Source organism: Thalassophryne amazonica, chromosome 2 (genome assembly GCF_902500255.1).
Source record: "Thalassophryne amazonica chromosome 2, fThaAma1.1, whole genome shotgun sequence".
Lineage (NCBI taxonomy): Eukaryota > Metazoa > Chordata > Actinopteri > Batrachoidiformes > Batrachoididae > Thalassophryne > Thalassophryne amazonica.
In genome coordinates, this window is record NC_047104.1 from 151887194 (window position 1) to 151913274 (window position 26081).

Consider the following 26081-nt stretch of genomic DNA (forward strand, 5'->3'; position numbering starts at 1 on the left):
ATTTAATAGTGGAAAATAAGTACATTAAAGTGTCATTTGCAGTTTGATAAATAATGAGTGGAATGAACAATGTGCTGCCTGTATCTTTGGACCTCTAGTAAGATTATTTTCCCATCTGAAACAAACTAGAAGTACACTCTAAAAAATTAACCACTGTCTCAATGAGAAAAAGTGATGTAACAATTTGCATAGATTTTTTAAAGTCATTTCAACTTAACTAAAGTTAATTCAACTTAATTAGAGACGTCTTGTGACATTAACTCAGTTGAAAGCTGAAACTAAGTTGAAATAACTTAAAAAATCTATGCAAATTGTTACATCAATTTTTCTGGTTGAGACAGTGGTTCCTTTTTTAGAGTGTATATTACTCTCATGTCACGAATGTAACTTTGATTTCCCCCTGTAGCTTACCCACATCAAATATATATATATATATATATATATATATATATATATATATATATATATATATATACACATACACACACACACACGAGGTCTATTAGAAAAGTATCCGACCTTATTATTTTTTTTAAAAGCCATATGGATTTGAATCACGTGTGATTACAGACATGCTTGAACCCTCGTGGGCATGCGAGAGTTTTTTCACACCTGTCGGTTACGTCATTCGCCTGTGGGCAGTCTTTGAGTGAGGAGTCGCCCACCCTCTCGTCGTTTTTTTTCATTGTTTAGGAATGGCTCAGAGACTGCTGCTTTGTTTGATCAAAATTTTTTCAAAAACTGTAAGGCACAACTGAGTGGACACCATTCGATAAATTCGGCTGGTTTTCGGTAAAAATTTTAACGGCTGATGAGAGATTTTGGTCTGTTAGTGTCGCTTTAAGGACGGCCCACGGCGCCTGACGGCGATCTGCGCTCCGAGGCGGTGGCGTCTCGCTGTTTCAAGCTGAAAACTTCCACATTTCAGGCTCTGTTCACCCAGGTCGTCGTTAGAGAACAGAGAAGTTTCAGAAGAGGTCGGCATGAGGAGTTTATGCGGACATTCCACTGTTAAAGGAGATTTTGTAATGAAAGAACGTGCGGGCAGATTCGCATGTCGGGCCGGACCCGACCGCGGGGGGTCGCGACAGGAAACACACCTCCATTGGAAACCTTAACGGCCCAGCTGTTAAACAATTTCTCAGATACTCACTTGTTGAAAGCCATCAAAAGCCGCCTGAATTTTACAAATGGTTTTCAACACAGAGGTGTTTTTCCTGTCGCGGCGCAGATGGATTTGCGTCATCGTCACGGAACCGACTCGGCGAATTTGCCCGCATGTTCTTTCATTACAAAATCTCTTTTAACAGTGGAATGTCCACATAAACTCCTCATGCCAACTTCTTCTGAAACTTCTCTGTTCTTTGACGACGTCCTGGGTGAACAGAGCCTTAAATTAGGATGTTTTCAGGTCGAAACAGCCAGAGGGACGCCACCTCCGACCACGCCGTGCCAATCCGCTTTGTGAGCTGTCCTTAAAGTGAAAGAAACTCCACAATCTCTCATCAGCCGTTAAACTTTTCACCGAGAACCAGCTGAATTTCTCAAATAGTGTCCACTTGGATATCCCTCACAGGTCATGAAAAAATTTTGATAAAGCAACACGCGCCGTCTCCAGCAGCGTCTCAGACAAAGGATTTCAGCCGAGAGATCTGGACCAGCGCTCACTCAAAGCCTGCCCACAGGCGGATGACGTCACTGACACGCGTGAAAAAACTCACACATGCGCACGAGGGTTCAAGCATGTCTGGTGTAATCGCACGTGATTCAAATCCATATAGTTTTTTTTTTATATAAAACTGCCGGTTAGTTTTCTAATAAACCTCGTATAAGCCCTTCAAAATGAATCAAGTTACAAATATTTCCCTTCATAATTTTGTGTCACACTTCAGTTCTATCATATCAGGGCATGTAAGGTTATAACTGTATAACCGATTTTACTCCATCTGGCCAAATAAATAAAGAACCCTGTCATGCAGGCCTGACCAACCAACCTACTGTATTTTACAATTCATGAGCATCACAACTCCAGCGTCTCAGCCCAAATATCATGATTTATGAGTCATGATTTAAAAATATTATATATATATACACCACATCACATTTACACCAGCATTACTCTGAGCTCACAAGGTCATATGTTTGTGCACAAGATATAAAACCTGCACGAGAGCATTGGGGGAACTTTACTCATCCACGGCCAAGATTGGAACTTTTTAAATTCATGTCACATTCTATATCCACACTTAAACACACACACGGTTCTGGAGGCAAAAACACCGTGTGACCTCGGACTCTGAAATATCAATGACAATAAAAATTCTCCTTGACTGCAGTATGAGAGAAAGGTTTCTTTTAAACCTCTTGTCCAGATGTGTCCACAGTAGGAGGAACCAAGACTTGTCCAGATCTCAGCCGCCTCCACTGATGCCTGCTCCGAGTAGACGGGTAAAGGTTTAAGGGAATCCAGGGTCCCATGGTGCTCCCAGAATAGTGACGGCTGATGGACGTCATAAATTTGAAGACCGCCTGCCCGAAGCTGGCTCAGGGACCAAACAGCTAATGTCAAGTGATGGCAGCGTGTTAGCGACTGAATGAATAATGTCTGTTCCAGAGTTCTGAGCAGACGTTTCCACTGAGCTGTGATAAGCAGCAGAGACCCTGAAAAGAATCCCAGTAAACAGACTGCTGGATCTGAGAAGACATCAACACTGTTGACACAAATGCAATGACCCTGGAGCTAAAACCCAAACATGACCATCTCATCCTGAAACAAAAATCCAACCGTACCCAAGAAATCCTGCAAAAATTAGGTTCCCACTCAGCAAGATCAGATTGGAACAAGATCCCAAGCAGAAGCCAAATTCTTATGTTCACACATTTCAAGTGTACATCAGGAATTCTCTGAGACGGCTGAAAGGTTCAACGTAAATCGCACACAAAGGAAACAAACAAACATTTTTCTTTTGAAAGTTATAAAAGTCCTCATAGCAAGAAAATAGCAAAACAACAGTAAAATACACCATTCACCCAGATATCATCCCAGTCTGAGTCACCCCTGAAAATGACATATTCAAACATCTTTCATCTGAGAAAATGACCTTTATTCATTGTATGTTGATCATCTGACCTCCAGCTGCAGCCCATACCTGTGTTGCCTTTACCCATTATCAAAATAATTCGTTGAATTAAATATTCTTACCATTGCACAAATGAAAGAAAAAAATCATTGTTTGTTTTATATAACACCTATAATAGATCCTTGTCATGTGATATTTGATGTACTTACATTTTGGTGTGCGTCACTGGTACTTTGAGGTCAAGAGGTTCCAAACAGTCCAACACAAACTTTAAATAACAATCCAATCCAAAATTGTTTGTGTACAGACTGCCGTCTGCTTTCCTCCATCCAGCGAAAATTCATGATTCATACGAAAGCCGTTCTACTTCAGCTGGACATGTCCCAGCGAATAATGTAAATGCCTCCAGATGGCTTTCAGTGTACTGGATTTGTTTTTTGTGTGCGTGTGTTGGAAGAATGAGCACGGTCAAAAAGCTCGTTCAAATCGCTGTCTGTCACCAAAACAAACCCCGCCATGTTTATTTTTAAGCTAAGCGCCGTCGCCGTGTCAAGGTAGGTATGGCATGCAATGTATAACACACAGTTAATGAAACGTATGGTGGGTTTTACAACTAAATCTGTATTTGTAAATATGTCATTTTTTCATTTGTAAAAAAAAAAGGCAATTTTAAAACTGAAAATTCTGTTTCAGTCCTTCATCATTTTTAGTGAATGTGTGGCACACTGCCATGAACACTGCCATTTACTGACCGTATGGCAGTGTTCATGGCAGTGTGCCACACAGTTCATGGCAGTGTGAACAACCATGTGTGTGTCATACCGACCAGCCAACCACTGACGTCAGGAAACTAATGTACCCATAATGCAATTCGGCATGTGTGTCTAAATGCTAAAACTTTCTAAATTAGTGCATGACTTTCAAACTAAAACATATAGCTGATATTTTCACTTTGCCAAATGACAGATGTGATGTTAATTTCAATAACTTGTCAGGAAATAGTTTGTTTAAAATTTTAACCATAGGTCAAAACTGTCTGCCTGTGCAAGACTCCAGTGAAATGACCGGCAGGTCTGTATGGTGTGAAGAGAAATTATCTTTTTTTCCTCTCCTTCCACTTCCTTCCTTTCTCTCTGGTAGTCAGCTCTCCTCTGCCTGCAGAGGATAGAGCTCTACCATTCATGGATGTCTGTCTGCTACAAACCATGTAACAGAGGCACTAAAATCTTTGATTTCAGACTTTACAAATGTTTTTAACTGTAAAGCTTTATTCACTATGCCCAGAAAAATATGTTATCGGTCTAAAAGCTACTGAAACTAAATTTATCGGAAGCTAATTGGTCCAGTGATGGTTTTCAAAGTTATCTGGAAAGCTAATCTGCTAATGAAGATGTTAGCTTCTATAATTAGCGGTTAGCGGATTAGAAGAACTGTGCCCACCACTGAATATAGGCACTGCTAACACAAAGCAGTTCAAACTGTTTCCAACTCCTGTGTCCACACCACAGCTCTTCCGCTGAAATCGCTAACAGAGCCGTTTGCAGTACTCACCCGCCTCTGCTTCCTCTTTGAGCCTTCATCGTCATGCTCTTTCAGGATTCAATAAAGTTGCGCAACTTTCTTGCAGACATATGTAGAAATAAAATGAAATTGCCAGGCGCTACAAAGTCAAACTATTCACTGTGTGAAATAAGCTTATAGTTAGGGCTGGATCAGGTGACCCTGAACCATCCCTTAGTTATGCTGCTATAGACGTAGACTGCTGGGGGGTTCCCATGATGCACTGTTTCTTTCTCTTTTTGCTCTGTATGCACCACTCTGCATTTAATCATTAGTGATCGATCTCTGCTCCCCTCCACAGCATGTCTTTTTCTTGGTTCTCTCCCTCAGCCCCAACCAGTCCCAGCAGAAGACTGCCCCTCCCTGAGCCTGGTTCTGCTGGAGGTTTCTTCCTGTTAAAAGGGAGTTTTTCCTTCCCACTGTAGCCAAGTGCTTGCTCACAGGGGGTCGTTTTGACCGTTGGGGTTTTACATAATTATTGTATGGCCTTGCCTTACAATATAAAGCGCCTTGGGGCAACTGTTTGTTGTGATTTGGCGCTATATAAAAAAATTGATTGATTGATTGATTGAAAGGGAACCGACGTTTAGCTGTCTGCCAAAATAAATAAATAAATAAATAAAAGCAGATGCTGACAACATAATATATTCTGGGTCCAGTTCTGCCAACATGATATGGCAGGTGGTGGTGGTATGTCAACATTTAACCAAAATAAGGTCTTCTTGCAGAAATAACTTCAGCTGTAAGAAATGCATGCACTGTTCTGGCACTAATGTGTCTTCTCCATGTGCCAGTAATACTGCAGGCGGTTGCGTATGCTGTCTGGAAATGACTGTGTACAGCGCGCAAGACAATACAGCGGTCCTGTCCGGCGATTGTTATTCTTTGTGCATCTAATTATAGTTGATCTTCCAACCTTCCAGTAACCTGCTAATGACCCTGAAGACATGTACTTTTGGAAGAGTGCACGTTAAAGGACATGCAGCCACTTGTTGAGGTCTTCCTGTATTCATCATTCCAATTGCTTCCATTATTTTTTTTTACCCTGCGCACGAGCGAACCAGTGAAGTATTCAGAACAAGATAACTAAAACTTCAGCTGCATGGATTTTTGCTAAACGTGGTGGAATATTCCTTGGCTAGAAGTCTTGAGATGATTAAGTTTAGTAGATGATCTGATAAAGATCAAAAACACGGTGTCAAAAACATATTTTCTGCTATACCTCCTCACCCAATAGGAGTGGAGAGATTTCCTAACATTTATACTGATCAGCAAAATATTTGTCGCTGCAGCCGCGAGCTCTCCTTAGCCGGGAGCAGTTCCACCTCAGTATCCTTTCACTAAGGTACTTACATTTTCTCTCCATATACATTTCAGCACGTTTTATAGTTCTGAATACATACAAATTTTTTTCTTGTTCTCTTTTTTTAATATTATTATATTAGTGATAAAAATGGAGGAGTGGGGTACAATTAGTTATACCTAACAGCTAACGTTAGCTTACGGAGCCGGCTGCAGCACCGTTTGTCATAGCTAATAACATAGTCGGTTCTGTTCTGTTTTGGGATGCTAACGTTAATTCAACCTTTTGTTTGCATTTGTTTTTATATGTATTTGTTGTTAATACCGTTATTGTAGGGTGAAGTGATGCTACTCTACTTTATATGCCAGTTACTGGCTTTGTTGGCTAGCGAGGTATGGTTGGCTAATTAACGGCTAAATTAACGGTAGCTCATCCAGCTGCAGTTAGCTTACTTTTGTGATTTACACTTATTTTACATGGTGTAGATTTTTGATGGTTCTTCAGTTTATGGGTTCTTTAATAGATATCAATAGATAGTATCTAAGTTTGGGGTTTCCATTAGAAAGCACGTAGAGTATGGATTTTGTCTTCCTATAGTAAGCTAGCAGGGTGAACTTTAGATAGATACCTAAAACATAATCCATCATAGCTTCTGTTGCTATAATAAAATAGTAAGATTTATAGCTTAGCCTACTAGCTATAACTTAGTTTTACAACAAGTCTACAGACTAGGTAGACATATAATACAAGCTTCTCCTGTATGAACATTTAGGTTTCAGGAACTAACTCCTATAATATTATGTAGTAACTATATTTCTTGTGTATGTTGTTTACTACCCTGATTGTGTAAATGTCACTTACTGTATATACATGCTGTCCATATTCTTGAGCCGCTTAGGTGGGTAGGGAGAGTTCCCACAGGATAAAAAAGCTTTTCAATCTACCATCCCTGGTTCTCAAGACCAGGCACCTAAGTGGCTCTACTCTACTTTTTTTTTTAGATGTTTAGATATACTTTAGTATACACTGGTAGAGTTCTACCTTAGATTTGGAATGTATAATAGAAGACATACCTAACTGAATTTTCATGGGATCAGTTCCCACCTGTGGCCTTTCTGTGTGGAGTTTGCGTGTTCTCCCCGTTTGCGTGGGTTCCCTCCGGGTGCTCCGATTTCCTCACACATCCAAAGACACACAGGTTACGTGACTGAAAACTTTAAATTGTTCGTAGGTGTGAATGCTTTTGTTTGTCTATATGTGGCCCTGTGACAGACTGGCATCCTGTCCAGGATGAACCCCGCCTCATGCCCTATGACTGCTGGAATAGGCTCCAACCCCCCATGACCCTTAATTGGAGTAAGTGGTTGAAGATGAGTCATAATGAAGTCACAAGGATTCATTATGTTTCTCTTTCCCCATGACCCCAGTCCCGGATAAGCGGTTGAAGATGAATGAGTGATGTTTCTCTTTGAGGTTTCCATGTTTCCTGCTTACAAATGACTCTGGTTCAGGAGTGAGAGAACAATCAATATTAGAAGTTGTCTTACCTTTCAACAAAAACTTGTATGATTCTAAGAAACAAATGATCTCCACAGGTTTTTGTAATCAAAACATTGTGCACACTCAAAAGCTTGTATATACTCCTAACATGAACTATGAACTACACGTATATATCCCAGTATGCAGCGTGCACAGCCCTCTGATGCCTTTCTGTCTTTTTAGCTTGACTTAGTTGTGATGTGAAGGAAACAAATGATAATAACAAGTCATTTTGGATGTTATAGGGGAGTTCCCATATCAAGTCATCCTGTGCAGAACGCACGGTTGAGATAACGATCCCACGTGAAGTCGAGATGGAAGCAAAATCCGTGAACAAACAAGAAGTGCTGAAAGTTACTTACTGCTGTACTTTTCACATACAATATTTACAAGCTACTTTAGCAACAGAAAGTATATTAACGCTATAATTGATCTGTTTATTGTTGCATTTTCATTGCACTTCTGTACATTTTTTTTATACTTGGAGGAGTACCATTTGTAAATGGTACAAATGGTACTCCTGTACAGGAGGAATGGTACAGGCGTATCATTTGCTGGGAATCCTCAACATTGAAACACCTGCATGTTGGATCATCTCCTGAGAAGCACACCATATAGCCACCACTGCAAAAACTGATATCATAGAAAGTAAAAAAAAAAAAAAAGACTTGTTTAAAGAAAATTTAATTTAACTTTTGTCTATTTTGGGAAAATGTATCTCACTTTTTCTTAAGTTTTTCCAGCTAATATCAAGCTGTATTTAACCAGTAACAAGGAAAGGCAGTGGATTTCAAATCATCCAAACAAAGGAACAAGACTCATCTTAAAATAACAATTCTGTCTAGTTTTAAAGCACATTTTGATTATTCAGTACCAAGACATTTTGCTAGTTTTGAGAATTCTACCAAAATAAATTTTTCTTACCCCATTGGCAGATTTTTTTTATTTTTTGCTTAATACAAGACAATTTGGCTAGATTTCTGATTATTTGGCTTATTTTGAGAGGGACAGTTTTTGCAGTGAAAATAATATAGCTGACATTCCCTCCCTAAGTAGCCATTAGTGTGATATAAAGTCTAGTACCAAAGACATCCAGTTGTCATCTTAGGTCACCGATTATGGTCCAAGTCACACAACCTCACTGTAACCAAACAGCGACCTGAAAGAACTGAATGTTTGTTTTCTTGCATGGTTATCAGCATTGCTAAACACCTCTATCCTGGGACCTTATGACTCCAGAAGCTCTTCTCAGGAGTCTTGAAACCTCTAAGGCTAGGTGTGGGCCCTGAGATGATGATGTATGGACATAAATGGATTTCCCTACTGACACTTTCACTGTAAGTGTTGAAACAGCAGAGAGATTCATTTATATACACTTCTGATTATGGAGGCCAGGAAGTCATTGAAAGCCTTAATGGTCTCAGTCTTAGTCTTGATCCATAGCAACGGCAAACCCAGACACTCCAAGTCCTTACTCAGTTTCTGAAGTGTTGCAATCAGGGTATCTATTGATTTAACAAAAATCACAGCATCATCTACAAAGTCAAAGTCAGTAACTGTCAAACTCCTGCAAGAACGTTTGATCTTAATGTCTCACCAATCTCAATCTTGGACACTTGCTGACTTTAGCCTGAGAGCCTTCAACTAAATACTTTGAGAAGATACAATAGGTCTGTGGTCAGGGTTCACAAACTGATGCTAGAAGACCTTCCAGCATCTTCCCATGCTCCTTAGTGGCACTGCAGGTATTAGAATAGTCCAAAAGCTGACGCGTTTTTTTTTTTTTTTGTCAGATCCATGAGGATGAATACAGTCCTTCTGGTCAGACTGGTCCATGCTCTGAAATCCTTCTTGACTAGTGGAGCATCACATTTTGGGCAGCTGTCAATCAACAAGTAAAGCTGAGAGTAAAAAAAAAACTTCTTTAACGAGATGTTCACTCACTACGACTGAAGCATAAACTGAGACAACTAGAGAAGCTTCGGTCTGAGCCTCATACTGCACTCGCTGACAGGAGTCTTCCTGCGTGAAGGCAACTTCTGAAAAAGTCAGATTAGTCAGGATAAGAGTCTCGGCTGAGGATATTTGCATTTAATGGTAGATTTGTGGAAGGAGTCAGATAAGTGGAAGGAATGAGGCCGGATGGAGGTTGGGTTCATGTCTGTGTGTGTGTGTGTGTGTGTGTGTGTGTGTGTGTGTGTGTGTGTGTGTGTGTGTGTGTGTGTGTGTGTGTGTGTGTGTGTGTGTGTGTGTGTGTGTGTGTGTGTGTGTGTGAGAGAGTGAGAGTTTGAGGTTTCGGCTAATGTGTGATTTAAGTTACGGTGCTGCACGAAGCAGCAGATGTTCTTCCGATTCTGAGCCTCAGGGCGCCAAGGTGTGTTCAGACAATTCATCTTCTGTCTGCAGTGTCTAATCACATATTTGTATCAAGACCCCACACACCACCTATGAACATAAATTTAATATTATATTCCCGGATATACTACTTACTTTGAAGGGGAATTCCACAACAGGACAACACACAAAGACACCAAAACAGCACTGAACTGAAGCAGTGAGGACACCCATCGATGCACTTTTAATTATTATACAATTATGATTTTTGTTTAATTCACAACCGTGCCATTTTGTACGGAATCCCTAAGGGGTGTTAGATTCATATATTTTACTGCATCTGTTTTCTTGAGGTAACAAATTATCTCACCTTATTTTCTTAAGACGATAGCATAATTAATTCACTATTTCAAGAAAAGAGAAAAAAATAAATAAATAAAAATATGAATCCATGACCCCTTGGGGCTTCCATAATTTTGTCTGAATCTGTCCTAAAATTTTAAAATTCTAAGCAAGACCCAAAACTTTCAATTGTATTTTCTGAACATCGATTCACTTGTATTTGACTATTCTTGCCAACAAAACAACCAAAGGACATAAATATGACATTACAATACATTATTATTATTATTATTATTATTATTATTATAAGAAAATAGTCAATTTGTGACAATTTCCAAAAATGTGATAATGTAGAAAGTTGAACCACATCTACAGCTGTTGTATTGTTTGTCAGTATAACATTTTAAGTTTCATGAAAATCATTTCATTATCAGTACATCAGTGAAATAAAACCAATGGCATAATTTCTAAATGATAAACCTGAATGCCCCTCCCCCCCCCCCCCCCCCCCCCCGCCTTCCCTCTTTCCACTCCACTGACTTCATCTGAGTTTCACAAATTACTTAAGCGTGCTGATAATTTTGCGAACTTTGGGACAAGTTCAAAGTAAAGTTTGATTACCTGATCCATATTCAGCACTGCCATGGACTTTGTATGATATTAGATCAGATGATGCATATTCAGAAGGAAACCTTCAACAGTTTGCCAAGAATTCACCCTCGCTGTAATCCTGCAGTTTTATCCTTCTGGATCTTGGTTCCCCAGCGCGCACATGCAGCAGATTAGAGTGGAGCGTGGAGAGATTTGTGCCATAGAGGCACAAGATCGTGTCTGGAGATGTAACATTACACCATGTGGGAGAGTAAAGGGTTCTGAGGGTGAAGTATCCCAGAATATATGTGTGCATGTGTGTGAATGCATCAAGGAAAGGTGGGGGGGGGGAAAAAGGCCAATTTGTATTTTTGAAATGACTAATTTCACATAAAAAGTGACAAAGTGATTTAACAAAGATGTGGTATCAGAATAACACAGGCAGTGAGACGTATCCGTGATATGTCTGTTTTTAAATTTAGAACTGAGGCCATAGGTTTACATACAGTGTTGAAACACTTTGCAACTCCATTTATTTATGCTACAAATTATTTAAAAATGATCATTAAAACCATTTTTAATTCCTGCAATTTGCAGTGCAAGTCAGTCTGTGAGTTAGTGGCTCTGTAAAATTTCCATAAGTACATAACTCAAATAATTTCATTGCGATTTTGGGTCCTGATGGATCCAGTGAAGCTGATTGTGGGCCATGTTGGCATTTTTTCATGCAAAGTCTTCCATTATTGTCAGACCTCCGTGCCCAGAAACCTGCTTAGTGATATAGTTGTGTACGCTTATGCCCAGGAACCTGAATAGCTACTACAGTCATTCACCTACCACATTTCTGGCCCAAAATGTCAGTGTTATATGTAACGTGGCATATTATGGCACTCAAATGTGATGTTATTCCCTCAATGTTGCAAGGTTTTCACATTTGTTTGAACTACTAGAAAGTGCTTTTCACTGTGACAGAATGCTTATTTAAACAGCACAAAATATTTCCTACAATACCAGAATTTCATTTAATTCATTTTACAAGCTTCTGACTGACTATCTGACTTAAGTCTGGGTTACTTGGGAAACCTTTGATGTATTTAAGGGCCTGCCTGCAGATCCACTGCCTTCTTGCTCTTAAGAAGTAGTAAGTCCTACGTACATAGGCCCTAGGACCTGTTTGTTCAGGTGCTTATCTCCAGATTCCGTAGTGTGAAGCAGATAAGACTCTATAACTCCCCATGGATGGGACATCAGTCCAACGCAGGCTACTTCCCCAAAGAAGGCTGGTACTCATTTACAGCTCAGTGAACTGGGACAATGGACATGAAGTGTCTTGTCCAAAGACACAACCAAGTAAAGTAGCATGAGCAGGATTCAACCCCAGGTCTACATGTTGGCAGTTCAGCTCCATGTCCTCTGAACTGTTCTACAGCAGTACAAACAATAGCAGGTTTCTTGTTTCTAAGAGCAGGAAAAAAAAAATCTAAAAAAATTGAGCCAAGGCTTCCAGAGTAATATTAGGGAGGGGTGTTATTTCAACAAATTTGGAAATCTATAAATGTTTGCATAGAATATGGAAATATACACGGAATAAACCATAGCAGGATAAATTTTGGGTCATTTGGTTCCAAAAACCCATATGGACGGAGCCAGTGAAGATATTGGGTACAAAAATCGCCAAAAATAGACGAAAATGTCATATCTTGAGAACCGCTGCACCTAGAGACTTGAAATTTGGCTCCAAATGTTGCTTGACCCCAAGTTTATATTCAACTTCTATAGTAACAATAAGCCTATCTGGTGTTTTTTTTTTCCAGAGTAATTGACAAAAAAACAAATTTCAGTACATATGTTACGATCAATTGTAACAAACAAAATCTATGAAGTTTTTATTTCAGGAACATCAGTTTAGTATAATCATCACATGTAAAGAATGACATAGCCACAATGAACTAATTATAAGCAACAGAGTGGTTTTCTACATCAACAGCACATATACGACACACGTTATTTGAAATTTTCCAACGCTCTTCCATATGGGTTTTTGGAACCAAATGACCCAAAAATTATACTGTTATGGTTTATTAGTGTTATACTGTTATGTATATTACCTATGTTATGTATATAATACTGTTATGTATATTTACATATTCCATGCAAACATTTATAGATTTCCAAATTTTTTTAAATAACACTCCTCCCTAGTAATATTATGGATCTCCAAAACTCAGGTTCCTCTTTGACAGCCATCTCAAAAAGATTCAAGATACTGTGTGCCAAACGGTACCTTCAATCCTACCAAACATATTGTTGACATAATAATAAAAATATGACCAAACCTATATCACCCTGATCAGAAAATTTTGTTCTATTTTATTCAGCCAGATGAAATTGTATTCAATCGTAAGCAAAATGTTAGATTTCAGGATGCACTGAGCTATTGGAGAAAAAAAAAAAAAAAATCAGTGATAAATGCATTAGTTACGTTCATACTAAAGTTATGCAGTGAGCAAAGCTTTTAGTTAATTCGCCCTATTGACCTTTCCAATCCCACAAAAACCTCGGAGAGGTCGCCGCGCTGCGAGATCTCAGTAACATTGAGAAGTGCATTGAGACGCTCTGATCACGCTGCACTTTAACCGCTGCACACAGACAACACCATTAACATCACAACATAAAACTAGATTTATATTGTGCCTAAAATTCTCATGAATATATTCTCTGGGTTTATAGACGTTGTTATTGCGTTTGTTTTATGTAAACATGCAAGAAACACAGTCTGTCTCTCCGTTATTTTCAATGGGAGCTGCTGTGAGCTACGCTCGCTTCCTGATCATGTTGTTCTGGGGGAAAGTGAAGTTTGCTCTTTAACATCTTGATTATTGTTTTTTTTCAACACTGTTTGACCTCTTTGTTCCAGACTAATATATATAAGATGTCTGAAATTTGGTTTCCATTTATTAAATTCCACACAGATTAAACATAGCAGACACAGATTATTTGTTAGAATTGTTTTAGCAGGTTTTCAGGATATCATGCAGCAGTCTCTTATTAATGTGACGAAAAGCATAAAAAATTACATTTTTGTAGAATAATATTCATTTACAACTGTCATCATGTGGATTCTCTATATGCTGTTTGACTGCAGCGACTCTCTGGCACGCAGTGATGCCGGTAACGCGTTACTTAGTAATTTAGTCTAATCTGACCACTTTTTTTAGTAATGAGTAATCTAACACGTTAATCTTTCCAAATCAGTAATCAGATTAAAGTTACTTCTCCATGTCACTGTGCGTTACTATTATTTTTCTAGGTGGGTCGATAGCAGCATTAAACTTGGTCCGTGGGCAGGAGGTCGGGGTTCGACTGAACTGCCCACTTTCAGCGAGCTGTGAGCTTTTCATCTGCGGTTTTTTGCAGCTGCTCGACTCGTCCTCACCTCTTAACGCGCGGTGATCAGCACACCTGCACTGAGCTTTACAAAGACATTTTTATACTTTTTTTTCCTCCTTTATTTAGAATTCTGAGCTGAGCCACTTTGTATCTGGTCGTTAAAAACAGCTGATCCTCCTCGACGCGTCAACAACTAACACTATTTTCCACTCAAATGCACCTAAACTCTCTTTCTGAGGACCACATGATGTGAAAACGCAATAAAACTTTCTTACCTGTAAATCTGGTCCTGTTTTCTGCATAAATAAATGTTATCCACTTGTTGTGCTCAAACGCCAAAGCAGGGGCGAATCCAGATTGAATGGAGGCATGGGGCAAGGATGTGCCCCCCCACAACACCCCTAGATTAAAGGTGCAATTTTGAAGCCGTTTTTTACTACAACTAATATTGCTTAAAATAATAATAATTTCGACAAGTAAAATGTTTAGAGAGAATTTAAATGTTAGAAAAATGTTAGAATATAATAGTTACATTTATAAACAATGTAGGTTCGAAATTGCAAGTTTTACTGTTACAGTGCTGTCAACAGTTAAATATGAGGTCAAGAAAGAGGTCTTTATTTTACTTTTTATAAAACAAGTATTTATTTTCATTGAAGTCAAGAAAGGGTGACTATAAAGTGAGTTTTGGCAAAACATCGTCATGTTGAGGTGGCAGAGGGTTGTTGTCGACAGCTGGGAAAAGTAACTAAAAAGTAACTAGTAATCTAACTTAGTTAATTTTACAATTGAGTAATCAGTAAAGTAACTAAGTTACTTTTTCAAGGAGTAATCAGTAATCAGATTACTTTTTCAAAGTAACTGTGGCAACACTGCTGGCATGCAAGGGATTATGGGATACGTCAATAGGGCGAATGATGTAAATTATGTAATACATTATTGACATTATTGTAATAATGTCAATAATGTTAATATAGGTATACTAATAAATATTGTGAAACAAATAATAAAACACTTAATGTTTAAGAAAAAAAATTTGGACAGAAATGTAAATATTTAATATAATTTCAACAAGTTGCCATTCCTTTACCCTAATTATATTAATATTGCAATTATTTAATAATACTATTTCGTGCATTTAAATTCACTAACAGAATAACTACTTAGATTATTTACTGAAAGGTTTATCCACAATATAACACAATGTGTTGTCCACCATCACTTCAGAGATACAGTAAGTTGGAAAAGTAAGTTGTTCACTTACGTTGGCACTCAGCTGTGTTGTCAGGGCGGAAACCTTTTCCTGGGAAGCGTCCAGCTCTCGTCGCAGCTTACGGATCTAAGAACGCAAAAGCAAACTACATTAAAGAGCAGAACTAACTGACGTGAAGGTAACATGCAACACCAGATATACACACACATGCAGACACACAATGAAAAGCTCCCAGATTAGAGCCCTGATGCATGCATGTTAACAGATGAGGCACACAGAGGTGTGCGCAGGTGTTCAGAGCGGAACCACATTTTGCTACAGGGTAACTCACAATACAGGTACACGTGCAACTAAATGCGACTGTGAAAATGCCTCCGTGTTCCGACACGTTCAAGCAGTGCACACAAATTAAAGAGAGCAATGCGGCGGGCACTTACCTCAGACTGAGACTTCTCCTCGTTCTGCAGAAAGAAGGAGAAGAGAGAGAAAACCATTAGAGAAGCCGCTGAGTGAATCGGACATGTTTTAATGAGAAAGGAGGTCTGCCGGAGGTTAGACTGCTCGTATCCTGTTTGACTTCTCAGCTCCATGGAAACCAGGTGCTTCATCAAGTGTGCAGGATGCGGCGTGGTGTAACGTGCAAGAAATCAGAGCTGTCCTCCTGTGAAGGCATTTCACTCACACCTGTTTGAGTCCTACTGTGGCTGTAAGGCTTCACGTACAAGAGTCGGAGAACACCGACAGCAAAACGTATGAGCAGAGAATCCACAAAGCGCAACACGCATCGCTGCAAAACATGCATTCTGAAGATGTTTCCTTCATTTGACGTCAAACCAGCTTATTGCTGTGCGATGAGTTGCTTTCCACAAAAATTAAACATGTCACCAAAAACGTACCATATTCATACAGCAGTGCATGCGGTGGCATTGATTCTGGACCGATGCCTCCGTCTGTACGCAAACAATTCCAAAGAGATTTCATCTGATTTAGATCCAACTTGGTGAGACAGATGAAGGTCAGCCAAGAACAATGTGATATGATTTAGAAAAAATGGCCCAAAGTCGAGGTGACTTTGGACCAGTTTTGGCTCAGTGCTTATATATTCCATGGAACTGATTAAAGGTAAACCTGTTGCTAATATTAATCTCAAATGCCATATTCATTGGTAAAACAACTTGATAACGATTTTATCATATACCTATAAATGATAAATGTTGAATGGTTTTCTGAAGGGTGTAAAAAGCCATATTCATTGGTGAACAACTTGATAACGATTTTATCATATACCAATAAATGATAAATGTTGAATGGTTTTCTTCAGGGTGTATAAAGCCATATTCATTGGTAAAACAACTTGATAACGATTTTATCATATACAGTGGTCCCTCGTTTATCGCGGGAGTTACGTTCTAAAAATAACCCGCGATAGGCGAAATCCGCGAAGTAGTCAGCGTTATTTTTTACAATTATTATAGATGTTTTAAGGCTGTAAAACCCCTCACTACACACTTTATACACTTTTCTCAAACAGGCATGAACATTTTCTCACTTTTCTCTCCTGTGTTAACACTCAAAGCTCAAACCTTAGTAGAAAAAATAGAATGTTTTCCTATAAATAATTATGATGGCTTTTAGAACTAACTTAATTTTAACGATCAACCTACGAGGTTGGACACGTAAGAAATTGTTAATAGTGACTCACCAGTATTTCACAGTTCCTCTTACCGTGCCTCTTCGTCGTGGCACCGCTCCACTGTCCGGATTGGCTGATTACTTGGGTGGTATGAAAAATTTTACCCGTCCGCGAAAAGGGTGTATCGTTATTTATTCTTTAGTGTTTTATCCAATCATATTGGCGTATCATTTATAGGTATATGATAAGAATTTATACATCAACTTTAACTTATCATGGGTGACCTTGAAAACTCAAAGTCATAACTGTTTAACTGAAAAATTTGGAGCGAATAATGGTTGAAAGACGAATAAATACAATGCATCCAGAAAGTATTCACAGCACTTCACTTCTTCCACATTTGGTTATGTTACATTTTTATTCCAAAATTGAGTAAATTCATTTTTTTTTTTTTTGCACTCAAAATTCTGCTTACAAGACCCCATAATGACAATATGGAAAAACTTACTTTGGAAAAACAAAAAAGCTAAGAAATCACATGTACATAAATATTCACACCCTTTGCTCAATACTTTGTTGATGCACCTTTCGCAACAATTACAGCCTCAAGTCTTCTTGAATATGATGCCACAAGCTTGGTGCAGTTTGGTCCATTCCTCTTTGCAGCACCTCTCAAGCTCCATCAGGTTGGATGGGGAGTGTCGGTTCACAAAAACATTTTCAGATCCCTCCAGAAATGTTCAATCAGATTCAGGTCTGGGCTCTGGTTGCACCACTCAAGGACATTCACAGAGTTGTCCTGAAGCGACTCCTTTGATATCTTGGCTGTGTGTTTAGGGTCATTGTCCTACTGGAAGATGAACCGTCACCCCAGTCTGAGGTCAAGAGCACTCTGGAGCAGGTTTTCATCCAGGATGTCTCTGTACATTGCTGCATTCATCTTTCCCTCAATCCTGACTAGTCTCCCAGTTCCTGCTGCTGAAAAACATCCCCACAGCATGATGCTGCCACCACCATGCTTCACTGTAGGGATGGTGCCTGGTTTCCTCCAAACATGATACCTGGCATTCACACCAAACAGTTCAATCTTTGTCTCGTCAGACCAGAGAATTTTGTTCCTCATTGTCTGAGAGTCCTTCAGGTGCCTTTTGTCAAACTCCAGGCGGGCTGCCATGTGGCTTTTACTAAGGAGTGGCTTCCGTCTGGACACTGTACCATACAGGCCTGATTGGTGGACTGCTGCAGAGATGGTTGTCCTTCTGGAAGGTTCTCGTCTCTCCACAGAGGAATGCTGGAGCTCTGACAGAGTGACCATCAGGTTCTTGGTCACCTCCCTGACTAAGGTCCTTCTTCCCTGATCACTCAGTTTAGACGGGCGGCCAACTCTAGGAAGAGTCCTGGTGAATCTGAATTTCTTCCATTGATGAATGCAGCAGAGGCCATAGCAGCAGAAATGTTTTTGTGCCCTTCCCCAGATTTGTGCCTCGAGACAATCCTGTCTCAGAGGTTGACAGACAATTCCTTTGACTTCATGCTTGGTTTGTGCTCTGACTGTCAACTATGGGACATTATATGTAGACAGGTGTGTGTCTTTCCAAATCATGTACAATCAACTGAATTTACCTCTGGTGGACTCCAATTAAGTTGTAGAAACATCTCAAGGATGATCAGTGGAAACAAAATGTACCTGAGTTCAATTTTAAGCTTCATGGCAACGACTGCGAATTCCTATGTACATGTGATTTCTTAGTTTTTAATAAATTAGCAAAAATCTCAAAAACACTTTTTTCACATTGTGATTATGGGGTACTGTGTGTAGAATTTTGAGGAAAAATTAATTTTATCCATTTTGGAATAAGGCTGAAACATAACAATATGTGGAAAATGTAAAGCACTGTGAATACTTTCTGGATGCACTGCATGTTCAATTTTGGACAGAGTTGATTATGTTCAGGCCACACAGAACCATAAATTGTGGTACAACTGGATCACAAAGAATTAATTTGCATGAGTCAACGTCAAACTTGTAAGGCATGCCTGAAGCACCTTTTGAGTGAGCTTTCTTGTTTTCTCTAACTCATTGGAAGAATTTCCAAAAAGTGATCTTGGAAAACGTCAGAATGCAGATTGTTGAAACAGTAAAAAAAAAAAAAAAAAAAAAAAAAAAAACACAAGCCAGAGAGTGCTGACATTTTTGTGGTGTTCCACAGGGTTCTGATTTGAAATTTCTTTGTTTTCTTTGTTCTTGCTCCCACTTTGACAGACATCTACAAACTTCCACAATGCATCTTAGTATTCTTTTTCATGTGACATCCATAAATATTTTTTCTTTTTGACCTGATGAGGTTAATAAACTTACAACTACAAATAAATGTTTGCCTTCAAGCGCAAGTGTAGCTGATCACTTCCTGCAGTCAAGTGCAAATAAAAGAGCCTTTGATCATGCTAACACCTTGTGTCTACTCAAGTTTACCTTATGTAGGTGTCTTCTTACACAAATAGATCTCAGGTTGCCTAGTTACCTTACGTCACAAGGCTTTGCGCCCTTGAATGGTTTAAACTCCAGCACGCTAGTTCTGTGCGCTGACATCATTGTGGTGTTTACACTATGGGATTGTCAGAGCGCACAAACTACACAAACTATCTCCAAGGACTGAAAACAAGAGACGTTTCAGCAGATTTGACAGCAGCTATAAGGCTTTCATCAGTGCAACGAGTCTGATTTCCCACTCAGAACTGATTCTGTTTATATAATTACCTCTGCCAACGAAGTTGGAGGAGGTTATGTTTTCACCCCTTTTTGTTTGTTTGTTTGTGAACAGCCTGGAGCCCACAATTTTTCGTATATCATTATGTAATTTTTACCGAAGAGTCATATCCTGATAGGCAAGAAATTACTCAATTTTCAACGTCATTCGTCAAAGGTCAAAGTCAGGAAAAATCTTGGAAAAATCTTCTTTAACACTGAACCAATTTTCAGAAATTCAGAAGTCTGTCAAAAAAACAACAAAATTCTTTCATACTTGAGTGTTATGTAGGATGGTAACCTTTATTAACGGACAAAGTTTGATCCAGTGTTGCAGACCGAATGGTCTCCCCCTAAAAATCGGTTTGCCCTGCCTTCACTGTGCATGTGTCATTTGGAACCACAGCAGAGTCTCTACAACCAAAGCAACCAAAGGGAATAATGTGATTATTAACCATCAGATGACAAGGAAAAACATCTTAAATCATTCTAAGGTCAGTTTTAAGCAGAAACGAGGCGATAATCGGTGAGTCGCTACTGACGCTTTGAAATGACGGAGGCGCAGTGAACGCAACGGCAGCAGCTCGTCTGGCTGCTGTGCTCTGATTGCTTCCTCCGTCTTTTATGATGAAATAATGCTGAATTTATGTGGAAATGATTGTTGTACAAAAGTTTCAGATATCTGTCGCTTAGATAGATGATGACTGCAGTGCAGTTTTAAGCAGAAACGAGGTGATAATCAGTGAACTGTGGCTGACGCACAGAAATGATGCGATTTTTAGGGGGGTACCGTTCGGTCGGTCTTAATCAAACGTGCCCCAATCACTCTCATATTTGAAAGTGAGTTGCAGACTGACACTCACTATCACCAAAGTTTGATCAGGATCTGATCCGAATTGTGGATTTTGTGGGCATTTTAATTTAATATTGAAAAGCCCATTTGATGCACATTTTGCATTGTATCTCAATCAAAAGTGCCTCAATCACTCTGATTTGTGACATTGAGGTACAAACTGGCACTCTCAATAAACAGACTAATAAACAGACTAAGTTTGATCTGCATGTAATAATAATAATAATAATAATAATAATAATAATAATAATGATAGATTTGATTTGTAATGCACTTTACATCAAATAAAAGACCTAAAAGTGCTACAGTGGGGTTATGGTTAGGATTAGGCTTTGATTGTGCCACAAAAATGTGACGCATTTTGTGACGGCATTATCAAATCAAATCAATTTTATTTATATAGCGCCAAATCACAACAAACAGTTGCCCCAAGGCGCTTTATATTGTAAGGCAAAAGCCATACAATAATTACAGAAAAACCCCAACGGTCAAAACAACCCCCTATGAGCAAGCATTTGGCGACATGCGACATCATGACATAAGTGTGACACTGGGCTGAACCATACTGCCGACAATAAGCTAATTAATAAATGTAATTTCAGTGACCCATTTCCATCGTTGAATGTTGCATTAAACATGTTTATCACTAATCTTGTTGATGTCATGCATATTGCTGGACGTCTATGTACACACATGAAGTATTCTGCTTTTAAATGAAGTGATGCATTCACACCTGAGTCAGGTATGGATCATTGATCAACAAGAAAACCAATCACAAATATATCAATAAATAAATAAAGGGTTTTTTTCTTTTACCCCAAAACTGAACATAAAGGTATGTAACAGGAATACAGCAAAGCTCGAACACAGAGCAGCACTCAGACCATCAATGTGCCAAATGTACTTAGTTATCGGCATCTGGACCAGATAATATTTGCAGGTAACACATAAAGAACTTTGGGGGGTGAAGAGACATCATCAGAACTTTTAAGATCGTACATCAGCCTAAAAATCAAACTAGATTTCAGAGCCAGTAGCTGTGCATGAAGCTGATTAGTTCTACGAGCTCCTTCCTGCACCCCCAAGGACTTCTTCAGACACCCACCCCCCCACCGGACTCCCTAGAACAACAACACAAAGGACTGGCTTTCAGAGGAAACATCTCATATTCTCAGTAATGACATGTTTGCCTTCCAGCTAAAATCTAACAAAACTCAAACAGAAGAATGCAGCGTTTTTTTCTGCGCGCCAAACTCGAGCCCCTCCTCTTCCGCTTCATCCCTACCGTTTGTAGCCGGGATGTGACTGTGCCCGCCAGAGATAATGTCGCCATCATGGTGACTCCGTTATAAGCGTCTTCTGATGTGAGAGTGCAGGAGCAGACGGCGCTCTGATCCGCTGTGTGAGAGTGTCTCTGCTCCACCTGTGCAGGTGAGTAAACCAACCCACACAGACAGGAGGGGGAGGGGCTCTGCTTCAAAACACCAGCCTCTGATTGGCTCCCAAATATGTGCCTGTGTTTACAGACAGCCCTTTTGTTTCCCCCGCCTCCAGCAGCACGTCTGAGTCAGATATCAGAAAAGATTAGTGGGTAAATATGTAACAGTGTGTTTACTGAACGCAGTATTTCATAATTTCACAGGGCAAAGTAAAAAGGTTCTACTCTGTTTTCTGCATGAGCTGAGATATGTGAGCAGAATCCAACAGTTTTAATAGCAAAAGAACGGCGTTTCCCACTCCTGGTCCTCGGGATCCAAAGTAACGCACGTTCCATTTCCTCCTCTTCGACCAAATGCACATCACGAGACAAATCAGGTTTGTTCCATCGATCAGCCAGCTGTTGATTTGCTGAACCAACTCATTCTTACACCTAATTAACTCATCACATTTTGATGCCAAACCCAAAACGTAACCATAAATTGAACATAGATAAATGTTTTGTGCAGTGCTGATGATCGACGTGGGATTCAATCAGATATTTTTGTATGTTATCAGGGAGAAATTAGGTTACTCTATGTTAACGTGCGACCTCATGGGTCACTAAATGACCCAGCTCCTCTAGTGCAGCAGATAACAGAATATTTACAGAGGAATCCTTCAAATGGTGATACAAGCACCAAATTTGGCAAAAGTACATCTTAGATATTACTCTTTTGAAAAAACCGACGGGCCACTTGAATTTTCAATAGGCGGCCACGTGGGGGTCAATTGAAGAATGACATAGGGGTCTAAATATAAAAATGCTCCAGTCATATCGAAAATTACACCACATTATTTGTCTGATGGTAAAGATTCCAAAAAGGTATAGTTTGGACTATCTATGACTGAAGTCTATTGAGTTATGGGGTAAAAACAACAAGAATGGTGAGTTGTTCCAATTTTGTTCAAAGGTGATGAAAATTATTGGATGAGTTAATAGGGTTTCAAAAAGGAATAGTTTGCACCATGTATCATGCTTAGTTATCACGTTACGGGGTAACATAGGTCACATGTCATAGAATTCAGTGGACATAAACATTATTTGACTTTTACTTTAGAGACAAAGCATTCAACACAGTCAAAACTATTCCATTTATTAATCCAAGTAGCTCAATTAACAATTTACACAATTTTTTTTTACTAAAATTGGAGCAACTTTAACTTTTGACGCCTGTACAAACTGAAATTGACCTTTGTCACCATTCTTAAGGTTTTTACTCCATAACTCCATAACATTCAGTCATAGATAGTCCAAACTATACCTTTTTGGACTCTTTATGATCAGACAAATAATGTGGTATAATTTTCAATGTGACTGGAGCATTTTTATCAATCAATCAATCAATTTTTTTATATAGCGCCAAATCACAACAAACAGTTGCCCCAAGGCGCTTTATATTGTAAGGCAAGGCCATACAATAATTATGTAAAACCCCAACAGTCAAAACGACCCCCTGTGAGCAAGCACTTGGCTACAGTGGGAAGGAAAAACTCCCTTTTAACAGGAAGAAACCTCCAGCAGAACCAGGCTCAGGGAGGGGCAGTCTTCTGCTGGGACTGGTTGGGGCTGAGGGAGAGAACCAGGAAAAAGACATGCTGTGGAGGGGAGCAGAGATCGATCACTAATGATTAAATGCAGACTCTATGTATGTATTTTGACTCTATGTAATTCTTCAATTAACCCCTACGTGGCCACCTATTGAAAATTCAAGTGGCTTGTCATTTTTTTCATAAGAGCAATGTCTAAGGAGAATTTGTGCTGGATTTGGTGCTTGTATCACCATGTGAAGTATTGTTTCAGTTATTTGCCGCACTACTCCTGTTTCAGTCGTATGTGCAGAGCAGTTGTAGGTAGTCTTCACTCGACCAATCGGACCGCTGCTTAGCTCCCGTTTGTGAAACGTGTGTCCCTGGATGGGACACTAGTCCATCACAGGTTACCTCCCTATCCAAGGCTGGTAGCCATTTCCAGCTTGGTGGACTGGGTTGATGCAGACTAACTGTCTTGTCCAAGGAGACAGGTGGCTAAAAGTGGACACATCTGAAGTCAAACCAATAGTCTACCCGGTGGCAGCTCAACACAACCTTCATGGCTCAAATGAACTCAGTTTGAGGCCACCAGTCTGTCCCCTTGGACAAAAACGTGTTCACCGTGAAGCAGCAGCTTGGGACAGCCCAAGGTCTTTTGTTCACCGATCATTGTGTGAGGACAGATTCTCAGAACCTGTGACCTTTGTGGAATTTGAAGGTTTGGTCATCTTCTTGTTTGATTTTTATGCTAGCTTCGTGGGCGTGGTTGTTGTGCACTGTTGCCTTGTTACGTCTATGACATGCAGACTTCATGTGTGTTCTCACCATTGAGTAAATGGAAGATGTGCTGGAAACCAAAGACAGGGACGATCCATGAACTGAAAAGACAAAATCAAAAACAACAGTGAGCTCCAGTGTGAACACAATAAATAAGAATCTAAGCAGACCACACACACACACACACACACGCACACACGCACACACACACACACACACACACACACACACACACACACACACACACACACACACACACACACACACACACACTAATCGTGACAATACTGCAGGCCACACCCCCTCAACTACTATTCCCCAGAAATCTTGCCTGTTACAACTTGACCACTAACGTCCTCGTTGGCCTGATCACTGTCTGTGGTTGTAAAGATAAAACCCGTACATGTTACCGTTGAACTGTGGCGCAACTAATGGCTAATGAGTCAGCCACTGATCACGCATCAAAGGCCGGGCCACAACACCAGCACTGTTTCTGGGCCTAAGAGCAGATCAGAGTGGATTAGCAGTGTGACGTCATCATCAGCCACACTGAGAGACCGGTTGGTTCTCAGACACAGGCAGAAACATAAGAACAAGGGAGAATGTTAACATCTCATAGATTTACGGACTTCACAGTCGCCATTCTTTAGAGCCCAGAAGACTCACTTATGCTCAACATGAAATATGGACACCATGGATCCCCTGTCTGCAATTTTGTGTTCATATCCTCCACATGTGTGTCTGTTTTTGAAAGATTGTGGATACAAAAGAAATGGAACAGTACCACCACAAACGGTGGTAACAGTGTAGCCAAATGCTCTTGTCTATTTTTGACATGAACATTGCCATCTACTGGCCAGTAGATGGCAGTGTTCATGGCAGTGTGAAGAGCATTTGCCACACATTCGCTAAGAATGATGAATCACTTAGCAAACAGAATTTTCAGTTTTGAAATTGCCTTTTTTTTTTTACAAATGAAAAAAATGACATATTTACAAATACAGATTTATTTGTAAAACCCACCACACCTTTAAGTATATGGTTATAACAACCAACCAATCACTGCTGACATCAGGAAACTAATGTTCCCTTTGAGAGGCAATCGATTGTAGTTTTGCAGTTGTGGTGGCTAAATTCTTTTCCGTTGGTAAATCCGCTTCTTTTATCCAAATTATGTTTTTTTATTTATTATTTATGTATTACTATTATTTATTTCTGTTCCCATAATGCATTGCGGCATGTATGTCTAAATCCATAGTGGTCAATCCGCGGCTCACGAGCCGCATGCGGCTCTTTGCCTGGTGTCATGCGGCTCTTACGTTCATGCCCAAGTTTGTGTTTGTGTGTGTATTTGTGTGTGTTCGCTTCGCTTAAGTTCAATACGGTAATTTTGTTGAATGTGCTTCACTTGGGTTCATTACGGTATTTCGAGATCATGGCAAATGCGCAGGTGCAAAAAGAAAAATTGCAAGAAGAAGAAGAAGAAGAAGAAGGTCAGGGGGTCGATCTTCTGTCAGATCTCAAAATGGCAGGGAAAAAAATGCACTGCAAAAAGAAAATATGAAGATGAAAACAGGACGTTTCTAACAGAGTGGGAGAATTTATATTTTTTCGTCAAATGTAATGGCAAGCCATTCTGCCTTATAAGTCAGTCATCATTAGTGCATTTCAAGGCTTCAAATCTTTAGCGTCACTTCAGCTCACTCCACGC

General features: G+C 39.6%; 1 protein-coding gene across 1 annotated transcript in view; it reads right to left on the bottom strand.

Annotated features, from left to right (window-relative positions):
- The window catches only part of nav2a (neuron navigator 2a), a 331375-nt gene that overhangs the window by 66045 nt on the left and 239249 nt on the right, over positions 1 to 26081 (bottom strand). Inside the window, 3 exon segments of the mRNA XM_034163924.1 lie at positions 15404 to 15478; positions 15790 to 15813; positions 24419 to 24471. Coding sequence (XP_034019815.1) covers positions 15404 to 15478; positions 15790 to 15813; positions 24419 to 24471 — 152 coding nt within the window.